General features: G+C 41.7%; 1 protein-coding gene across 3 annotated transcripts in view; it reads right to left on the bottom strand.

Annotated features, from left to right (window-relative positions):
- Positions 1 to 21005, bottom strand: part of scube3 (signal peptide, CUB domain, EGF-like 3) — a 70067-nt gene extending 49062 nt beyond the window's left edge. The window contains exons 1-2 of one of the 3 annotated variants that reach the window (XM_046395596.1): positions 20651 to 21005; positions 3042 to 3164 (exon numbers count right to left, since the gene is read on the bottom strand). In XM_046395596.1, the coding sequence (XP_046251552.1) occupies positions 3042 to 3164; positions 20651 to 20750 (223 nt within the window). In that variant the 5' untranslated portion in view covers positions 20751 to 21005. Of the gene's footprint in view, positions 1 to 3041; positions 3165 to 5489; positions 5795 to 20650 lie in introns of those variants that run through there. The other 2 variants (XM_046395594.1, XM_046395595.1) reach the window with 2 other exon arrangements.
- Positions 21006 to 24689: the final 3684 nt, after the last annotated feature.

Raw genomic sequence — 24689 nt, 5'->3', positions numbered from 1 at the left:
GCTGTAAATTTACTGCTCACTTTGCGTGAGAGAGTAAACAAGCATATTTTCCGAAATGCCAAAATCTGTGAGTGCAATTAAGCCGCTTGGTGGAATACAGAGGATTAAAACGATCACTTTTGTTCCATCTCCGCTTCCATAAGAGCTCTTATGAGGTAAACAGGGATGAGACAACAGCTGTGCTAATTAGCTCTTTCACCTGTTACTGATGTAACATGGATACATGCCAAAGCTTCACTGATAATGTTTTGTTTTTAAAGCCAAATGCTGAAATTTTATGCCATATTTAATAACCCAACATTTGACTAGTTTCATGCCAAGACATTGCTTTTCCCTTTGGAATTTTATTGTTGGCAGGACGTAAAAGCCTCTGAAACAGCTCTCTGTCCAGTATGGGGTACTAAAAGCTTTCTACTCAGACACGGAGAATGAAGTCAGTTGTAACATTTGCAGCTATAAGTACGTAAATGACTATTTATACAAAACACATACTTGGACAATTAAAAGCAAGAGGGAAATAAAGTTGTCATGGAGAATTAAACTATTCCACGTTGTCAGAAAGGAATCTTCATTAAATTAGTACCAATATTGCTGTCATTTAAGGATGGCCGGTCCAACAAGGAAATATCATAAAACTGTCTATGCAGTAGAAAGATGGAGCTATTGAGAAAACAGAGAAAAATGTCTGTGGGATACGCAGAAGACGGGAGCTGAAAGGCCAGGACGCATCACCTGGCATACTTTTGCTGGCAAATGAGCAGGCAGAATGGAGAGAAATTTAACACCGTTAATCTGCATACACTAATCACAGCGTGATGATACAAACCTGGTTGAGAATTGCGAGAAAACCTCCTTTTCATAAAAAGAAAATATCGACCATCAGAGCAATAAAATCGATTCAGCCCTAAACATCATCAGTCCTAGTGGCTAAAACTAAAGAACTGTGACACACAAAGGAGAATGGAGCCATATAAAGATAAAGAGAGACTGCAGATTGGGGTGACAGCCTGAGTGGAGTTGTCTGTTATGGTTATGATGATGGTTCAGGGGCCTGTACTGAGGAGACCCAGACAAGGTGGATTGAGAACACAGCGTACTTCCACTCAGCACTTACTGGTCCATTTATGGCCGATGATCCCGGCCGTTCGGCTCCTCTTTGAGGTCGTCTTATTCAGGGCTTAATTGGACTTGACAGCAGAGGGATGGGACTAAAACAAAGAAACACTCTTCTGCTCCCAGCTTCTCCACTTCCCACACATCTCTGTCATCCCGAGATCACACAGCGCACAATCACCCATTACTTCTCCATTCCACTCTAAACCTGAAACGCCCACCACATGATAACACTAAAGTGATTTTTCCCCCAGTAGCTTTGGAATCGGTTTTATTCTGTGCTCGTCACATCCTCTTGTGTTTTTTAGGCAAACATGTACACAAAAACATGAAATCACAAATTTAATTTTGAGGCCAAATTGTTAATAGGTGTAATAATTTCCCCACTGCGGACAGGCCTATCTTAACGTATCTTATCTTAATCAGATAAGTGTTATTGTTCAGCTTACTGAGATTTTAGTTCCTGCTGTTTTTACATTCCACTAACCTAGACAGCAAAATATTAATATTTTGAAAAAATGAATGAATGAAACAGATTTAATATAAATAAACGCACTGTGATAATAAACCTCTGCCAACCAGTCAACTTATACTTAAACTTATACTTTCACATCTGACCTTTTCATCAGTTCATCTCTGAGTCCAAGTGGAATATCTGTGCCACATCTGAAGAAATTTCCTCAATGTGCTCATCAGACATCACATTCACACCAACCGAGCAGACGGACAAACTACCCGAAAACATGATGCCTCCAGTCATGACTGTCGCTGGCATGGACACATAAAAAGATGGTGGCTTTGACAGAAACCTGCAAGATTTCACTAAATCCAAGTACAGAAGCCTTACACTTAGATTAAAAGCTCATTAGTAGGGGATCATTTTACAATTATAACATTATAAAACCTGTTTTGACGGCCACCTGACTATTGCAAACAAATAATCCCTCAATAACGTTCCCTGAATATAACACTTTATCTAAAAATTTAAATCTGAACAGTGGACTATAAAGATTAGCAGGGTGGAGAAAATGTTCAAAAAATGAAAACGCTTTCCTTTAACATTTTCTTTACGCTTCCTTCTGCTCTCTTTCAACACTGAAAGGTGCAGCGCTGTGCAAATGCGAGACAGTCAGACAATACGCTCCTCAAACCCGACCACCGGTTACTAAAACACTTTGTACTTCCTCCTTATTTTATGAATGTTGCTTTTGAATTTTACCAGCATATCTGTCTTGAGAAAACCTTCATTTCAATGGAAACCCAAACTTGCACATATTTTACAACAGATTCAATAAAGAACACGTTTATGACCTACAGGCAGAAGGCCATGAAAAACACTCGGTCAAGTAAATGAAAGAATAATAACACTGAGGAAAAAAATGACATTGTGAAATATGGTTTTGTAATAATACTAATAAAAATTGCGGGAAATAATGATCCGGAGGCTTTGGGCACATTGAAAAGGCTAGAAAAACAGAAGTATGTCTGACAGTCTATGAGGTCTGCCTCTGGCTGTGGAAATATCCCTGATTGCTTGCCAGGGCCTCTGACTGCTGTTTCAGCCGCTATCTTAATTCTCTCCTTTAACATGTGTAGGAAATTTACTGCTTCATTTCATCTTGTCACATAGGAGCACTCTGCACCTGGCTTTCCCCTTCCTCCGTCCGCCACTGTCTCCCTTGTCTCTCCTCCTTCTTCAGGAGAGTCTTGAAACTAATGAGTTATGTTGAGTGAGACAGAAACTCTTATCAAGTCTGTCACTAGCCCAGGGGCTTATGTTCAGAGCGATAAGGCAAATCAACGTGAGAAATTTGGCTTTTACTTCAATGTACTGTAAAACTCCTCCCTGTGCGCCCACAGACAGGAGCAGAAGTTCATGCCTCCAACCACAGGTGAAAATGAGCACATTAATCCAGTAAGACTTTTACCTTCACAATGTTTGCCATCCCCTTTATAGCCTGACTTGCAGATACATTTGTATGACTTCAGGGTGTTCTGGCAGATGGCATCTATGCTGCAGTTGTCAAGTGCCTCTGCACACTCGTCCACATCTAGAAAAGGAGGAAAGACAGAGGGGAGGGGTGGTTAACTGATGAAGCTGCAAAAGCTCTTGATGAGGTGTCATAGTCATACAACAAAATGCGGTTGTACAAAATGTAAAATTTGATTGTTCTACACTCACAGTTAAAAAAACAACTAGAAAGACACACACAGACAAAAAGAAAACAGTGAAAACTGATATAAATCAATTTGTTATATTGTGACACAAACAGATTCTTTGCAATTATGATAAATCCCCATTTGTTGATGGTGTTGCATTGCCCTTTAAATAATCTACTGAGCATCTGTGTGTGAAAAAGGGGTTGTTAAAGCTATGGTTGGTAAGTTCACATTCTTTGAATGTGTTCATTCAGTCCAATGGAATTACCACATAGCCTGCCTGGTCAGCCCGCGTACCTGCCTACCTGTGCACACTCTGCCCATGCCATCATTGTGCTTAATCAGAGTTTTCCACAAGGACAGACGGCTACATTGTTAGAGCTGTTGGCAAGCTAGATGCACACGAATGGCAGAAAAAGTGCTAGATGCTAGCTTGACAGCTGTGAGTACTAAAAATAGCCATACTCATTGTTTACATGTGTTTTCTTACATTTGAAGGAGACATAGTCATAAAAGGTAGTTAGAAACCATTAGTGACGATGACAACAATTCAACACAAGCAGCCTTCATTAGGCTAAAACAAACATTCCTGCTTTTAAAATGTAATGTACAGCATAAATCAAAGTGCAATGTTCAAACCCATGCTAACATTTATGCTTGACTGGTTCTAAACGGGATGGGCAGAGATAAAACAGTTCAGTATAAAATAGCCGTTATATAACTGCTGGATTGGGAGACTGTGAAAAGATAAGAATGGAAATGGATTTAACCAGAAGCATGATCAGGTTTGCCTCATGAAGCCCCTAATCCCACCAAAGCCCAGTTAACTAGCCCAGGTGTTTAGGATTACCCCCTCTGGACACAGGGGAAGGGCATTTTAACAAGGTTTACGTAGCTTCCAATATCCAGTCTTATCATAAGCCCTCTGCAGGAGCCAGTTGATCCCACTGGGAAATAACCTGCAACCTAAACCCCTGAGCTTAGCATATCTGCCTATTCCTGGAGGACATAAGGTCTGATGTAGAAAGGAGGACAGTGACGGTGCAGAATGCACAAAACTATGTGGAAAATCTCTGTCACAAAACTGAACCTGATATAAGGGTTTTGAACACCTTTAGGCAAACACTGTGAAACATCACAATAGCAGTTAATGAATGCTGGTACTACTTCAGAAAGAGTATAAAGTTACCAGATCAGACTTTATTTGGAGAGTCCAGTATTCTCATACTTGATACATACATGATGTGAGTTTAACATTACGCCAAAGTGTTTGCAGAGGTTCCAGTGACACTGACTCAAGTCGGCTGGAAGCAGCTCTGTTTTGTTCAAACAGAGCTTTGAAATCCCGCCGAGAAATTTGCAGTGGGACAATCTGTTTAGCCATGGTACATAACTTCACTCATCAGCACGTCATGTGCAGACATTTTATTTTAGACAGCAGAAATCACAGCTGAAAAGTCTGAAAAGACCTGAATATTATGGATATGGACCAATCCCTAATTTTTCATGTGTCTGAGCTTACAAACAATGAGAATTCCTTGAACCACTGTGAGCAACATCAGACTGTGGCCACACCAGTATCACACCTGTCCAAAACCTGAGATCATAACAAGCTAAATGGCTTATTAAAAGAATCAAATTACAGCAGTAATTTCCGTTAGATTACTTTTAATATAAGTGATCTGACCCACAATGAACCATACTGAACAATGACTTGAAACCCTGCCCTAAATAAACTGCACTGACTGCAGAACTGCTGCTGTGCTACTGCTGCTACTACTGTGAACTGATGTGTTTTTAACATAATCTAAATTATGCACACGTTAGCACAACGTGTGAGTGTGTGTGTGTGTGTGTGTGTGTAGATGGGGACATGTGGGTACATGTGGGCTGCAACTCCGGTGTGCTTTCCTAGCATTACTGAGGCACCATCAGAGGTCAGCATCACCATTCTCTGCAAGTCGAGTCCATGCATGGAGTAAAACTGAGTGGCGGCCTGCACAATATCGTGAGCAGTGCAGCTTTATAGTTGACGTCGTTTTCCTCCCTGTATTTAATACACAGGACTAGCATTTTGTGGACTGTAATGTCTGTGCTCTCATCTACTATCAGAGTACGCCAGGGTACGTTGTTATCATCACACATCGTCTCTCATTGACTCAGTTCGCAAATTCAAAGGCATATTTTTTGCTTCGCCAACTTTGTGGTATACTCACACACTTTGCAACGTGACAGGATATTGTCAATGAGAACTTTAACTTGCTCGGGGTCGGATTTCTTTTTGTGTGGCAGCTCTCTCGATCTTTTGCAATAATGCACCGAACCACATTCCCATCTTGCGTCTTCGTACATTTCCAACAGCACTCAAATGACTTTTCTGTTGAATGTGACGCTTCAGGTAGTCCAACTTCCATATTGCCGGTATTTTGTCCATGATAAGGGTTTAGAACTTAGCAGCACTCTCTCCGTCGTACCATTAGCTACTCTACGCTACGCTAACCTTCAAAACAGCGGCACGTACGCATAACGCACTATTAATGACATTGATTGGCTGCGTAAGTAAATGCGTGTGAACCGCATCATATCATTGGCTGGACAGTGTTAGTCGTTTTATCTGTAGTTACCGCTTGTTGCAACGTGTCACCTGACACTCACTGAGTTGCACTGCAAAATGGTACAGAATAAATTGGAATATGTTTATTTTATTTACAATTCAGGTTGGATTTTATTTTAATGCGCTGCATAGGTTTTCTGAGCGCGGAGAACACTGAAGCAGTGCGCGACTGCGCAAGCGCGCAGCTCAGAGGGAACGTTGATATGGACGAAACCAAGTTATGGTGACTTAAGATCCCAATGGATGCTATTTGTCTGAGAATATGGAGAGTAGGAAGAGGCACAAACTTTTTCAGAGAAATGCTGAGTGAGAGATTGCATTAAGTTGAGCAGAGACTAGCTTGACATCAAGACTGAGACTCAGCTCTAAATCTGTTAGCATGCTAACATTTTGGAAATTGAATTCTGACCTGATGGTGGTGCTGCTACATGACCAGTTAAAGGATTCCACCTGAGGGAAAGCTGCATGTCCTTACTGTGACAATCCATCCAGCAGCTGTTGAAACATTTCACTAAAAAACAATACTGCCAACATACTGGGGGTTCTAGATAAAATGTAAAGGGATCCCCTAATTTATTAGGATTCATCCTCTGGGGACCATCAACAGGCAAAATTTCATCTTACTGCATGCAGTAGTTAAATATTTCAGCCTGAACCAAAGTGTTGGACTGTCCTTTACCTTCCAGCTAACCTATGGTCATAAAAGCTTTACTAATAAGTACTACATGTCTAAGTCAAGGAGATAAGTTAAAAATAGCAAACACAGTCAACACGAACCATACAAATAAGGCGATACCTGCCAAGGTGTTTTCCACAGCTGTCATTCATTATTTGTCAGGTTTTAGCTTCTATATAGACATTCAGTATGAAGTATAGCACCGGGGACAATTATGGCTCCTCTCTTGTTAAGTTTTCACAAAGCCATTTAGTGATGCAGGAGCTCCCCGAGGCCCATATTGATTTATATTATGTGAGAACAATATCAATTCTCCTGAGGAGCTGCCTGGGTCTTTTTCTCTTTACAGACAGGATAAGAGCAGGGGAGGCTGTGTGAGGAAGTGTTTTTCAATAGAGGAGGCATTAATCACAACAAAATATCTGTCTTATTGTCAGGTTTCTTGGTGCCAAGTCTGTGTAGTAATTAATATTCATGATGACAGAAACTCAAAGAATCCTTCTTTTCATCTTGTTATTAATGTTCCCATCTGGAACCTCAGTTCACTTTATCTTTCCAGTGTGCAAGGCTGCTGAATCTCGCTCTTTTACTTTGTGACACACATAAAAAACACACACTCAGGCTCTCTCTCTCTCTCTCTCTCTCTCTGTCTCACGCGCTCACACGAATACACACCTGAAGTCTAAAACTGTGCATAATGCAAATAAACTTCCAGTTATATATCTGTTATGTATCTGTTTTGGTTTTTTCATATCAGATTTGCATCCAGTACAGTTTGATGCTGTTATTGCTTCAGGCAAGTACAAAAGAGCAGCACCAGATATTTGGCTGTTACGTATCTCTGATGTTATGTAACTGCCATGTTATGATATATAATAACTTCTGTGAAATTTAAAATGATGACAGGGATCAGTTTGCTATGCGTTTAGAATTTTAAATAAACAAAACAGCCTCTGTGTTTGGTAAAACCGCCGGAGAAATTATGCAACCATCTGTGCAAAAGCCGCTCCCTCCTCAAAAATCTGCAAATCTGCACTACAACTACATCTTTGTAGAAATAATACCTTTAACTTTTAACTCCTGCGGCATCATACAGTTAAAGCTTAAGCTAATCAAGAGAAAATGATGAAAACAAATATTCCCATTGCCTGCATTGTGGAAGCTGCTCAAAATAAAATACACACAAATTGGACCACAAACTACAATAGTCCATGTCTGTCAAAGCATTGTTTAAAGAAATCCATCCATAAAAGTTTCTGGGAACGTTCCAGCGGACAATTGGAGAACAGAGGCTATAATGCACGGCAACACGTCTTTGCCATGGAAATAAACATGTCAGAATCAATACATCCTTCGGTTCAGCCCAGAGGTCAAACCTCTAAATGCTCGAGATAAAATAACTTGCAGCGCATTTGGTAATGCTGCCCGGCTAATTGACTCATGCCCAAGATGAAAAGATTGGGTTTTTCATTGAGTGTTTCTTTCATTCTTTTGTGTTGAGGAATCACAGTTGTTAGGGAACAAGTTAAGGCAGCGGAGGATGAAGCCGGGATTCGAGACAAGGATGAATAAACAAAGTCAAACCATAAAAGCTAAAGAAGAAAGAGATGTTGGGCAATTCTCTGAGCAGAGTAAAGCCACAAACAGCTTGAATCTGTGTTTAAACTCACTGACATTTTCAGAATACTGAATTGAATGATTTTGTTGGACTAAACCAAGTCATACAATAATAAAGTTGTTGTTTTCTCTCCCCTGAAACTGACTCACTTCACGCTCTATTGTATGCTCAATAAAACTTTAAACTTGCGGTGTGTCCCTAAATACATCTCAATACATTGCTGCACGCTCTTGACTCAGCAAAACCGACTTTGAGTTTTTGGAGGGTGGAGGTAGTAGGACTGTGGGGCTAGCTGAGCATATAAATGGGAGGTATTGTAATTGTAATACCTTTGCCAGATAAAACATCCTTATATCCTCAGAGGTGGTTGTTAGGAAAGTTACTTTGAAAAGGCACCAGTCCATTTATTCCAAAGTAGTCCCTGTATGTAACTCAGAGCTGCCGGCTAAGGACTGCCGGCCATGGAGGTGAGACCTTGTCAGAGGTGCTTTTCCTCCCTGATTTATGGGCAGGTCCTGGGATAAGCAGTGTATTTAGCTGGGCCGGCTGGAAGGGTGTTAGAAGGAATAGGATTCAGAGGGGAGAGAGCGCGAGTGTGTGGGAGAACTGTAGGGCTGAAGGTGTGTAGTTCAAACATAGGGTAATGTTTACTTTGAGTGTTGAGACCCTCACTGTTTGCTTTGCCCCAAACCTGCCCCCTCCAACACATCACCTTTCCTTCAGATACAGAAATAGACTGAGTGGAGCTGGGACACCCATAGGTGTAGCTTTACTGCAGCCAACTTCAAAATTACAGTCAAAATTATGGACCAAGTGATGCATTCATTCAGTGAGAGCAGTGAAGTATTCAGCTGTGTTTTCAAGTGGGGTTTTTTGTTGTTGTTGTTTTTTTTTGTTCCACCCCAAGTGATTTGGTGCAACATCTGAGTGGTTGCGGTTTCACATTAGAGGCAAAACATTCTTTCATAACAAAAGCATTTTCAGATGACATCATGACATCTTTCATTTTCGTGAGCTCCTCACGGCTGAAGAGGAAGGGTGCTGGGTTCAGTTCCATAAAAAGGTGTTCTTGGGATCACAGTGTTTGTTATACTGTGTGTAATTACAAAGGAACAAGTATTGTAATTATCCATCTCAGAACCACACTTACACTATACTTAGGGTTGTGGTTGAGCAGGATGGGGTTAAGGTCATGGTAATTACTTTGGGTACAGAGCAGCAGAGCGTCTGAATGGCTCTACGGTACAAAAACACCTCTTTCAACTATTTGCTGTAATTAAACCATATGATGTAATGATGTCCAACTCACAAATGGGATTTACTGTACAACAAAGCAACAAGGCTGGAAAAGCGGCTCATTTTCCCAGTGCTGATATGGGATTGGTGGAACTACAGCATCCCCCAGACTAAATTGAGAATGTAAAAACAGCTCTCTAGTGTCTGCACCCTGCACAGTCAAACATCGACGGGATGCGACCGTAAGCAAAAGAGCTTTTGGTACAGAGGGAATCCAAAATCAGCACATTTATATCAATATTGTTATATACTGCCAATGCTGCTTTATTTTATTTATTTTAAAAAAGCAATATGTATACACACACATCACAGTAAAGTTAGCGTGCCAGTTGGTACATATGAAGTGTACTAATGTAATGTAATCTGTTTCTCGTCTTTAATCTGGTGGCCTGAGGGGCAGCGAGGACGAGGTTGTGGAAAGGACAGGAACCGTGGCCGGTCGTTGCAACATTATCACAGCACACTGTGAAAATGTCGTGGATTTCCAACTTGTGTAGGGCAGCAGACTGACCACCACCACCCCACCCCCCCCAAAAAAAAGGTTTTGATGAAATGCAGACGTCAACATTAACACAAAATTTAGCATCTCTCCCCACGCTTGCCTGGATCCCCTTCAGCTGATGAAGGGGCACACTGTTGGCTGGCCAGCGAGACTCTAAAAAGTTGTGAATAAAAATATCAACTGCTTCCATTCGGGATATTTACACTCATCCTTCACACACTCTAAATGTTTAGGAATCATGACCACTGACTGATCCTGTGCTTTCAGAAACTGTGATCACAGCTTCAAAACCCCGCGGGTCCCTCCCTGCTTATGTCCACCAACCGTGAAGCCTCAGATAAATCTGACGGCGAAGGGAAAAGGAACAAGAACATGCAAGCTGAGTTTAAGTAGAGACAACATTGTATTAACACGCTGAAACACATTAACTTTATCCAAATCTAAGCACAGAGCGTTTACACCAAAAGTTCACAGGAATTCAGATGTTTTCCTTTTAATTATTTTTATGTCCACTCAATGTCTTTTATTTACATCTTTAGTTTTATTTGACAACGACAGTAATGGCTGAAGCTTGTTGTGGTTTTATGGTCCTTAATGGGGCACTCTGCCAATCTCACACATGAAGTTCCGTTTACCGACGAGGGAGCACCACTCAGCCTGTTTCTAACAGTTTTATAATTTCGTGGAGGCGAGTTCTCCAGAATTTGAAAAATAACCCTGATGATGTAATCAAATGAAAGATGCTATAGAGTTGCATTACGGGAAAAATGGGATTTCATGTTTTTGAAGTTTCACCTGCACCAGAGGCTAAAATTCAGGATATCGTGACCTCGACTGCAAATAATTTAACCGTTCGTGTTTTAATATGCTTCTTGTGAGTTCCTCAGCTGTGCAGAGTGACAATATTAAATGGCTGGAACACTTCTTTAATTTAACATTAGAAAACAATAATATTGAGTTTTATTTATTTTTCTATTAGAATGTAAGCAATACATTTGAAGACATGGCACTTTCGGTTAAAAAAAAAAAGATTTCATTCATTTAAAAAAAGCAACTGACTAATTGTTGCAGCTATAATTTACATTTTTACATGCTCCCTGCTCTGCATACTAAGGTTTCATTTGTTCAGTCATCCATTGCACATTCAAAAGCAGTGCCTCCTGTCTATTAAACTATATTTTTATATATATATATATATATACACAATCACAGCTTCAATCTTCTACGACTGTCTGCTTCTGTATTACACAAACACTGATATATAATGAATGTTTCTTTTGCAACACATGAGATTTTTGCATCAGTTCTTCAATCTGTTGGTGCCTGCATAAGCATTTTATAGCATGTGCTTTCCAACAAAATCGACAGTGACAATGATGAGCCTGGAGACTGTGGAGTATGAGCAAGTCAACTCACCTACTGTCATTTATAAAACATTTCCCGGGCTCAGACTCTCCAAATAAATAAATAATGGACATTCTCTGGGATTTTGATCATAGACCAAGCATCTGGTGCTGTGCCTTTCCTTTAACATGTGTGGCCTTAATAGACTATGACTCACAGACCTCCAGACCACCTTCAGAAAAACACTTACTACAGTAATTAAGTGACTCATGTAGCAATACTACAGGAGTGCACAGAGAGGCTGACATCTAAGTGTCGAAGGTCTAATACATACCACATTGAATAATTGACCATAACCGGTAACCGTTTTCCCATTAGGAGCCAAAGTGACAAGAAATTCATTTGTACCTTTCAAGGGATTTTTCAACCTTCTTTACATTTGTCCTCCACTGTTAATGACTTCTTGGCCTCATGCAGCAACTTAATATATGGGAAGGGTGGCACTTAGTCCAGCTGTATACCTTATATTTATACAACCAGAGCTAACTGACATGACACTCTCCCCCCCTCTGTACACAGCAATTACATTCATTGGTGGTTGCTTTAACCAGATACAGTACCGACTATAAAGATGGCAATGTAGCAATTACAGCACAAGTGTGATATTTTTAGTTGTTTCCTGTCAAACTGAGGTATAAAGTGAATGGTTCTCTGTGTAAGCTGTGAAGCAGGCATTAACTACCAAAGCCCAGAAATGTGAAATTCAGCGGGCTGGAACTGGGTGGATATGTGCTTCATTTAAATGCTGTGAGACAGCACAATCACTTTATGCAAACATTTCACTCGCACAGACATGTGAAGTGTTTAATGACCTCTCCATCACTGCTCACACTGTATTTCAATCAGACTGCGTAAGGGAACACCACAACAGAAAATATAAAATCTGAGAAGCAACACTTTGCTGGCAAGGAAATTTCCTGGGAAATATTTGACACTGAAAACACATAAAATAAACCAATCAGAAATTGGACGAGCAGTCAGATGACTGGCATGGTGTGTACAATGTGAGTTGTAATGACAAAAAATGAACCTACTAATAGAGTTGAACAGCAGTTTGTGTGTGTGTTCATTTATTTGTGTATCCCACTATTCCTCCAGTCCCCTCCACACATGTTCCAAAATGGTTCAGTGTGCTGGTCTTTGCATGTGGTGTCTGTTATTGATCTTTGTTATCATTTCAATTCATTTTTAATGTTAAATAAATATTCAGCTGTTTTATTTTTTTACTTCTGAATCTTTTATTTTGAGATCTGTTACTCACAATTACTTATCTGCCATAACACACAAAGTGTCGATCTACTTAAAAGTTAAGGTTTTGCATCATGCCTAAAAACTGATCTGATCTCCAGAGAAGAAGTATTGTACTAAGTTGCCATTTTGAGTTCGTAGGCACCCAGTTAGTGGTAAAATGTGAAATATGAAAAGTGATTTCTCTCAGCGTGTGGTGGTGACTGCAGAGACCTTGCCTGTATGTTCTAAGTACTTTGCTCTCTTGGGATATTTCTGGACATCAGCCTTTGTGCAGCACAGTGCAACCCCCTGCCAACAGTACGAGGTCAAGGCTCCAGGTGACCAAGTCTCTTGTCAGGCAGGCTGAGCAGAGGCACACAGGGGAAGGACGAAACTTGCACTTCAACTGTATTCACACAGAAACTGTAGGGTTGTCTGGCCTGTTTATTTGTGCTTTAGACTGTTATGTAGTGATGGGAAGGAGTGGCAGTGGGAGGGGGTTAAACTTTGAATTGTGCAACTGAAATATTGTACAAATCATGCTTTTTTTTTAAAAAATTAACACCTGAAAGAGCAATCACACATAAGATATTGCACTATATATTATATTTATAAATATTAAAGTATTATTTTAGTTTTTCATTGTGTTCTGTACTTTAAGCAGTGAGTTACAGATAAAATATTGTCTCAGAGTTTGCATATCTCATACTTTGCTAGGACGAATTTCACAAATCTGTGTCTGAATTTGTTATGTTATCCTACACTTTTCAGCTAATTGATCACCATCAAACACATGATGTCAGAAAAGTAAACACACATATAAAGGGCAACCAATTACTGCATAAGCTGTTAGATATTGAGTACAGTTGGTTGATAATTATTGTGATTGATTGGTGGTGAAAAAGGTTAAAAATTAAAGTGTTGCTCTTATTCTGCTTAGTAATGGAAAAATCCAAGTGTTTTTTATTTACATTACAATCAATATGGAAAAATTGTGATGTTAACATTTATTTTTTCATTTTGTTGAAATGGGGCACAGGGCTAAAATCTCAGGGGTCAGCGGAGAGTCAAGCAGACATTTTGCTGTAACAAGTCATTATTTTCATTATCAGTTTATTTTGTTCATTGATTAACTAAACTAAACAAAACTGAAATAGTGATTAACTGCCATTATATTTTGGCAGACCACACTACTACACTTTACTATCATATATGACAAAGAAAAACGAAAAAGTCCTGATATTTGAAAAGCTGAAACTAGTAAAAGGTTTGCATTTTTGCTAGAAAAAAAACTATTTAGTAGTAGCAGATTAATTTTCTGTCTATCATTACAACTTGGGTAAAGCGATGGCAGCATTACGAGTGATATTTTTTTTCTTATATATGCCTCAGTCTGTTAGTCTTTCTGCTGCATATTTTCCCTAAAAACTTGGTTATGCATCAACACCTGAATCATGTGTAGAATGAGTAGAATTTTGGCTAAATTCAAAGTGTACCCTCTAATTAATTGGTGTCACATCAGCAGCTCTAAATAGGCTAATGTAATTAGGAAAACATAACGGTTGACATTTTTAACAATTAAAACCAAGTTACACATCTTACTCCCCCCATTTCCACCAACACATAACCACTTGCTTCGACTGAGCAAAGCACGTCACAGTCTGTTCATTCCAGCGATGTGCTTGTAATTCCAATTTAAAATTCAATTTTCCCAGGTTGTCCTCATCAGTTTAAAGCTGTATGAAACAATACACAATAATAAACTAACTTCATAAACAGCTTTTCTGTTCTTTTGAGCCGTAAAATTTAATTTCTTGCAATATTTCATGCACCTGGCAAATAGAAGCAGCCTGTTAAACTCGTGAAATGTCACACATCAATTATATAATACTACGGTATAGTAACTGCTATGCTCATTGAAAAAACTGGTTAAAAAGGATGTAATGCCCACAGAGCTGCAATTATTAGTTGACTAATCAGCCAAAAATGAATCTACAACTAGTTTTCTGATCAATTAATTTAAAAATGTTAAAATTCTCTTCTTCCAGGTGCTGAAATTTGGATAGTTAATTGTTTTCTAGGATGATAAACTGAATATCTTTGTGTTTTTGGACCACTGTAGGACAAAGTGCCCTGGGAACTCACAAAGGGCATCTTTTGCTATTTGATGATATTTTGCAAATGACTAAATAATTAATCAATTAACTAAAACAATAACTGGTTAATTTATAATACAAATAATCTTTAGTTGCAGCCATAAATGTCTGTATAATGGATGGTGTGATGATTTAAAGCAAAAGAGCGCCACCAGTATTTGCCATTAATCAGAAGTATGGAGCTATTGCAGTCTGCAATAAATATATATATATGGAGTTCACTCTGGGTGATTAAATACTGCACAGGGTCATATGGTTTTTCCCATGCTTCTGTCCATTGAGGAAGTCTCAAATTCATCAGTGAAGTCACCCCTCTTTCTACCCAGAATGCATTGGCCAGGACCCACCAAATAAATAACTTGGCTTTTTTCATCTGGATTCCTTGATGTATTGGGTTGGATTTTTCCATTACTAAGCAGAATAAGAGCATTTCCTTTCACTTCCAGCAATCTCTAAAGCTGGCGCTCACCATCAGGAATGTAAACACACACAGTCTGTAAACAAGGCTCTCTCTGACCCCCAACCCCCCTCTGACAACGCTGACCACCGCAGACCAGCCTAATGATGTCCCCCACTGACCCCTCCAAACTCTCAAAGAGAGACGCAGCCCTATTATTCAGCCAAGAGGTCAGAGGAGGGAGCGGAGATGAGGGCGAAAGAGGAGGAATGACGGTGTAGCGTCAGCCATGGGTCGAAGAAAGTACAGAGACTGAGATGACAGTCCCACACTGATATCTCCTCCTGAGACACAGTATCCCCAATCAGTGAGTAATGGAGCAGTGGTGGGGGTTAGAGGATTAATGATCTAAGAGCCATGGCAGCTGGCTGAGGGACGGCACTGAGGTTCCATAGCGAGCCATCAGCACATGTGAAAGGAGGGGGGGGGGCTCAAGAAGTGAGTTTAAAACTGGGGGGTCAGAGTACCGTCAACACTGACTCCATCCTCCCCCGAAACCAACAGGGATGTTGTCAGCACAGTGCCGCATCTGCACAGAGAACAAAGGCCACTGACAAGGTGAGAGGGGAAAGAGAGATGGGAGCGGGAGAGAGTTTTCTAAATTTAACCACAATGCCACAGTTGAGAGAAGCATCACAGGCCTCATTTGGAACATATTGTTCACATTAAAGCCTTGATAAATAAACAAGCTCCAAACAAGCTCTGCACTCCTCACTCCCACGTGTGAGGGCTTCACTGTCTTTCTTTACCGCTGCACACTGGTGTTGCATACAAAGCAGTCGTCCCAGCATTCGCAGACGAGTTTAGGTGATGTTAACTACATTTTTTCACTTCTTCTGTTGCACATGAAATCTACAGCTTCGTCAGCCCTGCAACTATTCTAAATGAGGTGACACACTGTGGTCACAAGGGCCTCACTAGCTGCTGATAAAGTGATTTTCTGCTTGTGGAAGGGAGTAAAGGTACCATGGCAGAGGGATGTCAACAGCTGATGGGTTCCCTCCAGGGAGCAGCAGGGAATCTGCAGAGTGCACAGGTTAGGGGTTTGTTTGGCTGCGACCTAACATTCGTACTGCATACAAATACGTAAAATAATGTTCAAATTCAGTATATGCATGCAGTGATGATGAGGCAGTCTTTAAATGAATAGAATTTTAGGAGAACTGAAAGGAGAAATGATCATAACGCTGACACACAATGAAACTATGCATTTCCAGGAGACTTTAAAACAAAAGTTTGACATTTTGGGAAATCATATTACATTACAGTACAACATTACAGGACGATTACTATACAGTATATCACTATCATATATGTCCATTAAATATGAAGGTACAGCTGACAGTTGTTGAGCTTAGCTTAGCATCAAAACTGGAAACAGAAGGAAACTGCTAGCTTGGATCTGTTACAAAACCCACCTAGCAGCCTCTCTAAAGTTCACCAATTAACTTGACTTGACTTGAACTTAATTATATTTCTAAATAGAAACAGAACTAAATAAACCTTTATCCCATACCTTACAACAGCACGGAATGAATTAACAGAGAAAGACATTCTCATTACAGAACATTTCTTAAGGCCAAAGTCTTTGACACTCTGTTGCAGAGGAAAATGTCTTGGTTTTACATTCCAGCGGTCAGGATGAAAGTGAGCAACTGTCCAGAACGAAGGCCCGCTGAATCGCCTTGGGTCACAGCTTGTGCCAGACAGCTTTGACTTAACGTGTGCCTGTAAACATGGTACTGGAAGCTGCAGCCCTAAAACTACACTAAAATGCTTCTATCAAGCTGCAGCTTGACCACATTGAAGGCAGGGAATTAAGAAAAAAAAATAGTCACAATAAAACTGAACCCTTCCCTGTTTTTAAAGGATTCTCTGTCTACAGTATAATAGAGCCTCATTTTGGGAAATGAAAGCACTTCTGCTCGCTAAGTGCAATCATTAATATCCAGTCTAAAATCACTCATCGCAGTCATACACATTCACTTGTCCTCACAACACACCCACAGATCAAAGTTGCTTTCGTGATTCATGCAGCATTGCTCTTGGACAGAATTGTTATCAAGTGTTTTCACCACTCAAGTAATGCCAAGATAATAACCTCTCGGCTCTCTCGGCTGCTCTGTAACAACATGTACAGTCATATTGGAGCACCACTTGTCAGGCAGATGCTTTCTGAGAGAGTGTCTGCTGAGTGGTAAAGTGAGGCTGGATTGATCCCCTCCACCCACTCATCAGCGGGTGACCGAGGGCTACCCAGAGGCTCAACCTGCATAAAAGACTCCGATCATAACGAGAACACGACTATCTGATACTGCATGCCGGCTGCAGAGAGAGAGAGAGAAAGGAGCTTGGCTCTTATTATCATGAGAAAGTACTTTTTCTTTAGGGTAAAACATTTATAGGTTGGGAGCTCATCTGCTTTAATTAGGCTTACATAGTGAGCAGTAACAGACAGGAGAAATTAAAGGATGACAGGTCACTTTGATCAATAAGTCAGCCAAATGGCAACATCCTGATTCACGACGTCCTTCAGAGTCACAGGACGTCTCGCTGAGGACAGAAGCATTTTTTTTTTTCCCCTGGCTGACTTGAATACATATTCCTTTTCCCAGCTGTTAAAAATTACCAAATTGCCAAAATTTGCGCTCCGGTACCTTGGCAGACAAACAGGGACTTTTGCGTGTGCTTGTTTTAAGGCACATCCAGTTTCTGAAGGGATAACAGTTCAACAAACACCACAGCAGGGCCTGTCGGGGCTCAGGCCACACACCACACAGCCCAAGAAACATGAAGGTGAAGGTGATGAAAAGAGGAAAGTTGTGTCAAAATGTTAAAGCGAGATGACTGGCCATGCTCACAGTAGACAGTGACACAGTCTGCCCCCAACCCCCAGCTCATTCTTCCTGCTAAACAGAAAACATTCATAGAAGTTCAAGGCCAAAGAGATAGACCGAAATAAAACCTCCACTTAAATGGTTCATTTCTGTGGCTTCACATACAGTTTCAAAGAACCGCCCGAATTACCACAAATATAGCCAATACACTCCCTCACTGTCCCAATTACACACATACACTGACACTTGCAACATATCCAGCCATCTATCAAGTAACAAAGCGGGGATGGACAGGACTGGAGAAAACGGCGAAGGGGACAGAGGGGAGGTGGGCTGATCTTTTTTTGTCGCAAAAAACATATAAAAAGGCACATGGGCTGACAGTGAGCTTTCCGACACAGTGGCTGTAATGCAGTCATTGCTTATGGCTGACAGAGAAAAAGCACAGCCACTTCATTAACTGCAAAGGAAAGGAAGCGAGGACAAAGCAAACAAAGCAAGAGTTGGGTAAAAAAGAAAAAAGAAAGGGGTGAGTGAGCGTTGGGGGTGGGTGGGTAGTGGTGGTGGATTTCTTCTTCCTTTCCACCACGCTCATAGCGGAGACTTGGGCAGCATCTCTAGGTGAGCTACCCCGTCACTTGGGCCTCATATTGCCAAGGCTGCTCGGTTCCCACAGTGTGTCCGGGCCCGAGTCTGGCCTTCCTCCCCGCTCAGGCAGCTCGGCGTCTTTAGACCCCCAGGCCCCGGAGCAGAGGTTACACCAACATAGCCAGCCACAGCAGCATGTCAGCCCCACACCAACCGTTGCCTTGGTGCCGCTGCATTAACGAAGAGCTCCTGACTCCGTCTGAGGGAAAGTGATTTGCCATGACGTCTATGGGTCCCCTCTTTCCTTCTCTTTTCCTCGCTTGTTGCTGCTCGCTCACTAAGAAACCTCCTCTCTCACTGTCTGTCTCCGCGCCCTTAATCTCTCCTGTTTCCCCGCTCTCATTTTTCTCTTCTTTGTCATTCTCTGCACCACATCCTCAAGTCTTCCCTCCCTCATTCCACTGCTCTTTTGCTCTTTTTTTCTTCCTGAAGTAATGACGGATGCCTGAAACACAGTGCCATGATTAGACTGACACTGATGAAAGGCAAAGACTCTTGTCTGCAACATCTGCGTTGAATAAATATTGCGCTGACAAATTGTGCGCTTTTCTAAAGAACTGTTCATCTCCCTGTTTCTCCAGTTTTAAATACTGTTCCCAGAGTGCCGACTTGCCAGTGCCACAGAGTCACCACCGACATTAAACTCAATATTTATTTTCAGTTAAGCACAAAATACGCTTGCAAATCACTTGAGAGCCAAGCACAGATAGTGTGTCACTGCAGAGCCGCTTGCCTTGCACTGACAGACAGGAACCAAGGGGGGAAAGCCTCTCAAGTGGTCGTCCACGGCGTTTCACTTGGTGACCAACAAACAGGTGCATGCCATTACAGACCGACACTCATAGCACAGCATTCCACGCTACAAGGAAGTGTGTAATCGATGTTGTGGAAAATAAAGTGAGAAAAAAGTAGTTCTAATTGCAAAATGTAAATATTGAGTTTTCCCACAAGTGGGGGCAGACCACCCAGGATGCAAAATAGTCACCCACCCCCTTTCTCTTTTTGCCTTGTCGACCGCCCGAGAGATGTCTTTTTGTGTGTGCGAAACATCACCAACCACAATCAACACCCCCACAGAAACCATGATGTGTCTTTGCATGCAAATACTTCTGGCAGCTCTGGCTTGGCATGTGCATTGTGGGAAAATTAAGTGATGAAAACCCGGTGGAGAGGGCTGAGTGGATCAAAAATTGAGTGTATAACACCATGTCTTTCATGTTCCTGCAAGGTGCCAGAGTTTTGATTCAGACTGCCCTTGTCTGCTCTGAATAATTTCTCACAAGGGAAGAGAGCAAGAGGGCAGCCGGCTGGGCAGGACGGTACTGTAGCTGCAGTGTCTGACAGACAAGAGACTCCCCTCCATGTGTGTGTTACAGGCCGGTGTCAAATACTTGTCTGGACTGTGACAAATACCGCCTGGTAGTCTCATTACAATTACCTGCTGGATTAAACATATCTGTTCACACTGCTGCTCCTGTTTGAAGACCAAACACAACTGCTGTTTTGTTTTGTTTTTCTGACCACATAAAACCTTCATCAAATCTCGTTATTTTTTTGTCTGCATAAATATAAGCGAATGAGCATACTGACCCAACAAAAAAGACAATTCAGTTACTGCAAATTTAGTCAATGAATCGCCTAAAGCACCTGCTTGAATGAAAAGAGAGCAACTGGTGCATCAAAGTATCTAAAAACTCAAAAAAATCCCTTCCCCAACATTTCAAAATACTCTGCTTTTAGCTTGAAATTCAAGCTTCATTTATTCAGACAAGTGTCATCATTACCAGCTTTCCAAAAGCACCTAACAACTCAGTTAATTAGGCACTAAGCAAAAAAAAAAAAAAAAGTAAAGTATTAATATTATAAAAGCTGCACATTACCAGCCACCAGGAATAAAATGCAAAGATAAACTATTACTATTTTTGACGTGAAAACTTACCTTGAGTGGGTTTACTTCCTGAAGCTGACTGTTGGACAAAGGCGACCAAGCAGAAACCTACAAATCCAACGCTTGCGCGTATCAAAGCGTGCATATACATGTTAACTTTACTGTAGTTGAACACTAGCACTTTGTAAGATCTGCGATGCGCAAGAGCACATACAAGGGTGTGTGCGTGGTATAAAGGTCTCTTGTTATTCCCTCTGAGCACCCGCTGATAGGATACTGTGCGATCCTTTCTCCTCTTTGCGCCTGCTTATTTGAGTTTCAAGTGATCGGGGTTGAGGACAGCCCGACAACGCGGAGCGCAGGAAGGCTTTTCTGTTATCATGTTTCGAGCCAGACCAATGTCAATTTAAGAAAGGGGGGAGAGAGAGAGAGAGAGAGAGAGAGAGAGGTGGTGGTGGTGCTGCTGGAAAGAGGGAGGGGGTGGGTGGGCTGGTGGAGTGGTGCGGTGGGGACTGAAAGGGGAGGAGAGAAGAAGAAGCAGAAGAAGAAGAAGAAGAAGAAGAAGAAGCGTCCGCGCTGCGCTCCGGACTCTTCTGCTGCTGCTGCTGCTGCTGCTGCTCCACTTCTCTGATTGGCCTTCACGGTTTTCTTTTTTGTTCTGTAGGAAATTTACACACAGGTGGTGTCTGGGCTGGAGGTGGACCGGGGCAGCCACGTGCACGCAGGCTCGTGCAGTCACCTGGACGGTGGCACCTGCGGGGTGGGTGGGTGGGTGGAGAGGGGGGCGTTTAAGTGGACGTGGTAAAAGAAATGGATGAAAGGGGGACAAGAGGGCTGATGGATTTCTAAATGACTCAGATGGGAAAAGTAACATCCTTGAGATTGCATTTTGTTGACTGTGTGTGTGCCAGGCTGCAGTTCATCCAGTCCGATTAACAAACCAATACGCGCCCATTTTCAGCGGGTCGTGGGTGCAGCATTGCTGAGATGCTGTCTGCTGTCTCACTGATGGAAGATTAACGTTCTCATCAGCGCGGTTTGTCAACAGCAAATGCTGACGTTTGGAAAAAAGTCAAATCAAGGACCAGACCTTTCAGGATTTTAGACTGAATTCTTAAGAAAATTTAATTTATATATTATATTACATATTTAATTTGTGGATAAAATATCATCAGATTAAACCAAGGCACATGGGCTGCCTACCACCCTCATTCTAAGGTTAACTGGGGCCCTTAGCAATTTCATATCCCCGCTATAGCTGGAACTGGATGTGCAAGAAGAACCGGAAACCAAGTGAACCCATAACTCGTATAGAAATATCCACACGACAGAAATTATATTTTAATAAAAATCCCTGTTGATTAAGTTAATATGTTGGAGGAATAAACTACACCAGCTGTTTAAAATAGAGTTCGAGATGAAATCAGTTCCTCAGGTATGAAAACTAACAATCAGCAGCTGTTTACATGAACACTGATGAAAGCATTAGAATAATCATCTGGTGTGTGGCCCAAAAACAACAACAAAAAAGACCTGAACACAAATTATATTCTGTGTCATCTAGTTCCAAAACCATAACCAACACCACATTATCTCCTTGTCAGTACTCAGTATCGAGTTTTTCCATTCAGGATATTCAGCTCAGCTGCCACATTTCGCTCATTGATTTTTGGCTTTTGAATGACTAAAGCCCTCCGCCTGGTGTCAGAGATCAGTATGTGTGAAGCATGTTGCAAAAAGTTTATCTTCTCTTAAACCAAAGCCAGGATGTTAAAGAGTGTTGATGCTGAATGGGTTAAAGACAGTTGGCTTTGTAACCGCCATCATCAGCCATCTCTGCGAACCGCTGATCATGAGGCACCGTGTGCACACCATTACTCCCAAGACCCGGAGAAAAATGTGGCTTGAGGAGTTACATGAATCAAAAGGGACCTCTCTCACATTACCGGGAGCGCAGCCCCATTGAGCGACCGTGCCACATTTCACCGGCAACGACACATGAAACATTTGTTTTCACTGAGCGTTCTGCAGAGGAAAAGCATCTGTACACTCACACCTGCTACCTCCTACTGCATTGTCACCTAAATTAATCAACTGTGTTCAAGCATTTGTGTTTGCGTTCCCATGTAGATTCTCCTCTATAATTATCACGCCTGCTCCCATGCGTGAATTTTTTTTTTTTCTCAATCAAATATAATTAGGCCCTCACAATGGGGCTGATTGGAGATAACGACTGTACATTCCTGAGACGACGCAGAGAATCTAAAACACACACACACACACAAACAAACAATCTGAAAACAGACTTATGGCTGGTGCCAGATCTTCTATCTTATCAGAATTTTGTGATTACCCTCACTTTAAAGATAACGTGTTAAAATTTAACTGCCTTGGGTTTGAGGACAAATATTCCATTTACATTGTAATGAAATAGTTTCCTCTGCCTACCCCAGGTTGTGCCAGACACTGAAGGCCTCAATAAATAAGAGATTCAGACAAGAGAATAACCTTCCGAGAATCCCTCTTCGCATCCACTGAGGAAGAAAAAACATGTAAATCCACAGCACAAAGTCAAGCAGTTCAGTGTAATTAAAATAACATCCGTCAGGGATATGGAAATATCCCATGTCCCTGTGTTCAAATCTCTGGGTAATTGTGAGCACTTGTATAACCAAATGAGCTCAGAGCCACTTGGGGAGTTTGAGAAAGTCAGAACACGGTTTGCCACCGAGTCACACTGGAGGATCAGTACACTTTTCATGGCAACACTTCATTAAAGACAGAGGGCTGTGCACGGGGCATCGCACTGTGCGCCAAACCAAGCTATTTTTACACACACAGACACACGAGGGAAGCCGAGTCCGTATTTAATTTATGATGCTCGTCATGAAAAGAAGTTCAGCTGCACACTGGGTGAAGAGGAGCGGGAGAGTGCGGAAGGTGTTGACAGAGCAGCCAGGATCATTTATAGCTGAAGTCAAATGAAGCTGTAATGTGGCCCTTTTCGGAGAGAAGATACTGCTTTTATGCAAACGTACCGGTGAGGTTTGCTGCAGAACGAACTGACCACACAACCTGCTGGGACTTGTTTGGCACAGAGAGTGTGGCCTTGTGTTCTCAAGATTTGAAGGCAGCATCAGTTTGTAACTTTTTCTTTTGAAGAGTGGCAGTCTGGTTCTATCTGTGTTTATACATGAAAAATGCATGATTATCACAGGTATGGCACATTTAAAAGTGCCACAATGGTTTCATCTCTAGCGTCACTTATTTGGAAGCTCCAGATTTCTCACTTTTCTGGCAGCAGGTTGTTTTAGACAGTGTCGTTACAGCCTACCTTTTTTTTTATTCTAAAATATTGAAGTCAAACTATGCTCAACAGCTGTTGCTGTAAGATAAACGTGAGATGGATGCATGTAGGGAGGCGTCTGTGAGACGCACCGCTGTACTATACTGCATGCTAATGAATCGAGGAGTTAGAAGCCCTGCAGAGAGCCTAATGCTCTCTTCCAGATGGTCATACACAGGGACACATCACCTCAGCTCCTCATTTACTTTCTTCCAGTCCGACATTTATGCTCCCCAATTGTCTGAAAAATTTATGTGTGAAAATGCCAAGGCTCAGAGCTCGTCTCTGCAGGGCCTTCACATGTGAGGTTACCAACACCACCGCAGGCCCAGCAGGATCTCTTGGTACTCACCATGCCAGCGCCACAGGGGAGCAGAGTGGCTTGCTGAGTTCCACACTTTAGTACAGGCATCTCAGCGAATGCTGTGGGCTTGCCCCAGGAATGCTTCCTGACCGCAGCCTCAGTCACTGGCACTAACATGGAGCAAGAGAGGGAGAGTGGAAAAGGAAATACAGTTATCAGGTCAGAAGAAAAGGAAGTGTCCAACACAGCCACTCTGGCTAACTGAAAGTCTTATTTTTGCCTGTCAGAGACCACGTTTACAGTATGGTGGATGAAGACGGCCCCAGTGGCACAAGAAGTATTTAAGTTGTGTTGTATTTGTAACATCACACCCCTGGAAATGTCAGATGAGTGGAAATCTTCCAATGCGTGTTGTCACCATGGTACCCTCAGGCTCCAGG

The sequence above is a fragment of the Scatophagus argus genome, chromosome 8 (assembly GCF_020382885.2).
Source record: "Scatophagus argus isolate fScaArg1 chromosome 8, fScaArg1.pri, whole genome shotgun sequence".
NCBI classification, from domain to species: Eukaryota; Metazoa; Chordata; class Actinopteri; family Scatophagidae; genus Scatophagus; species Scatophagus argus.
This window is presented reverse-complemented; position numbering and strand designations above follow the sequence as displayed.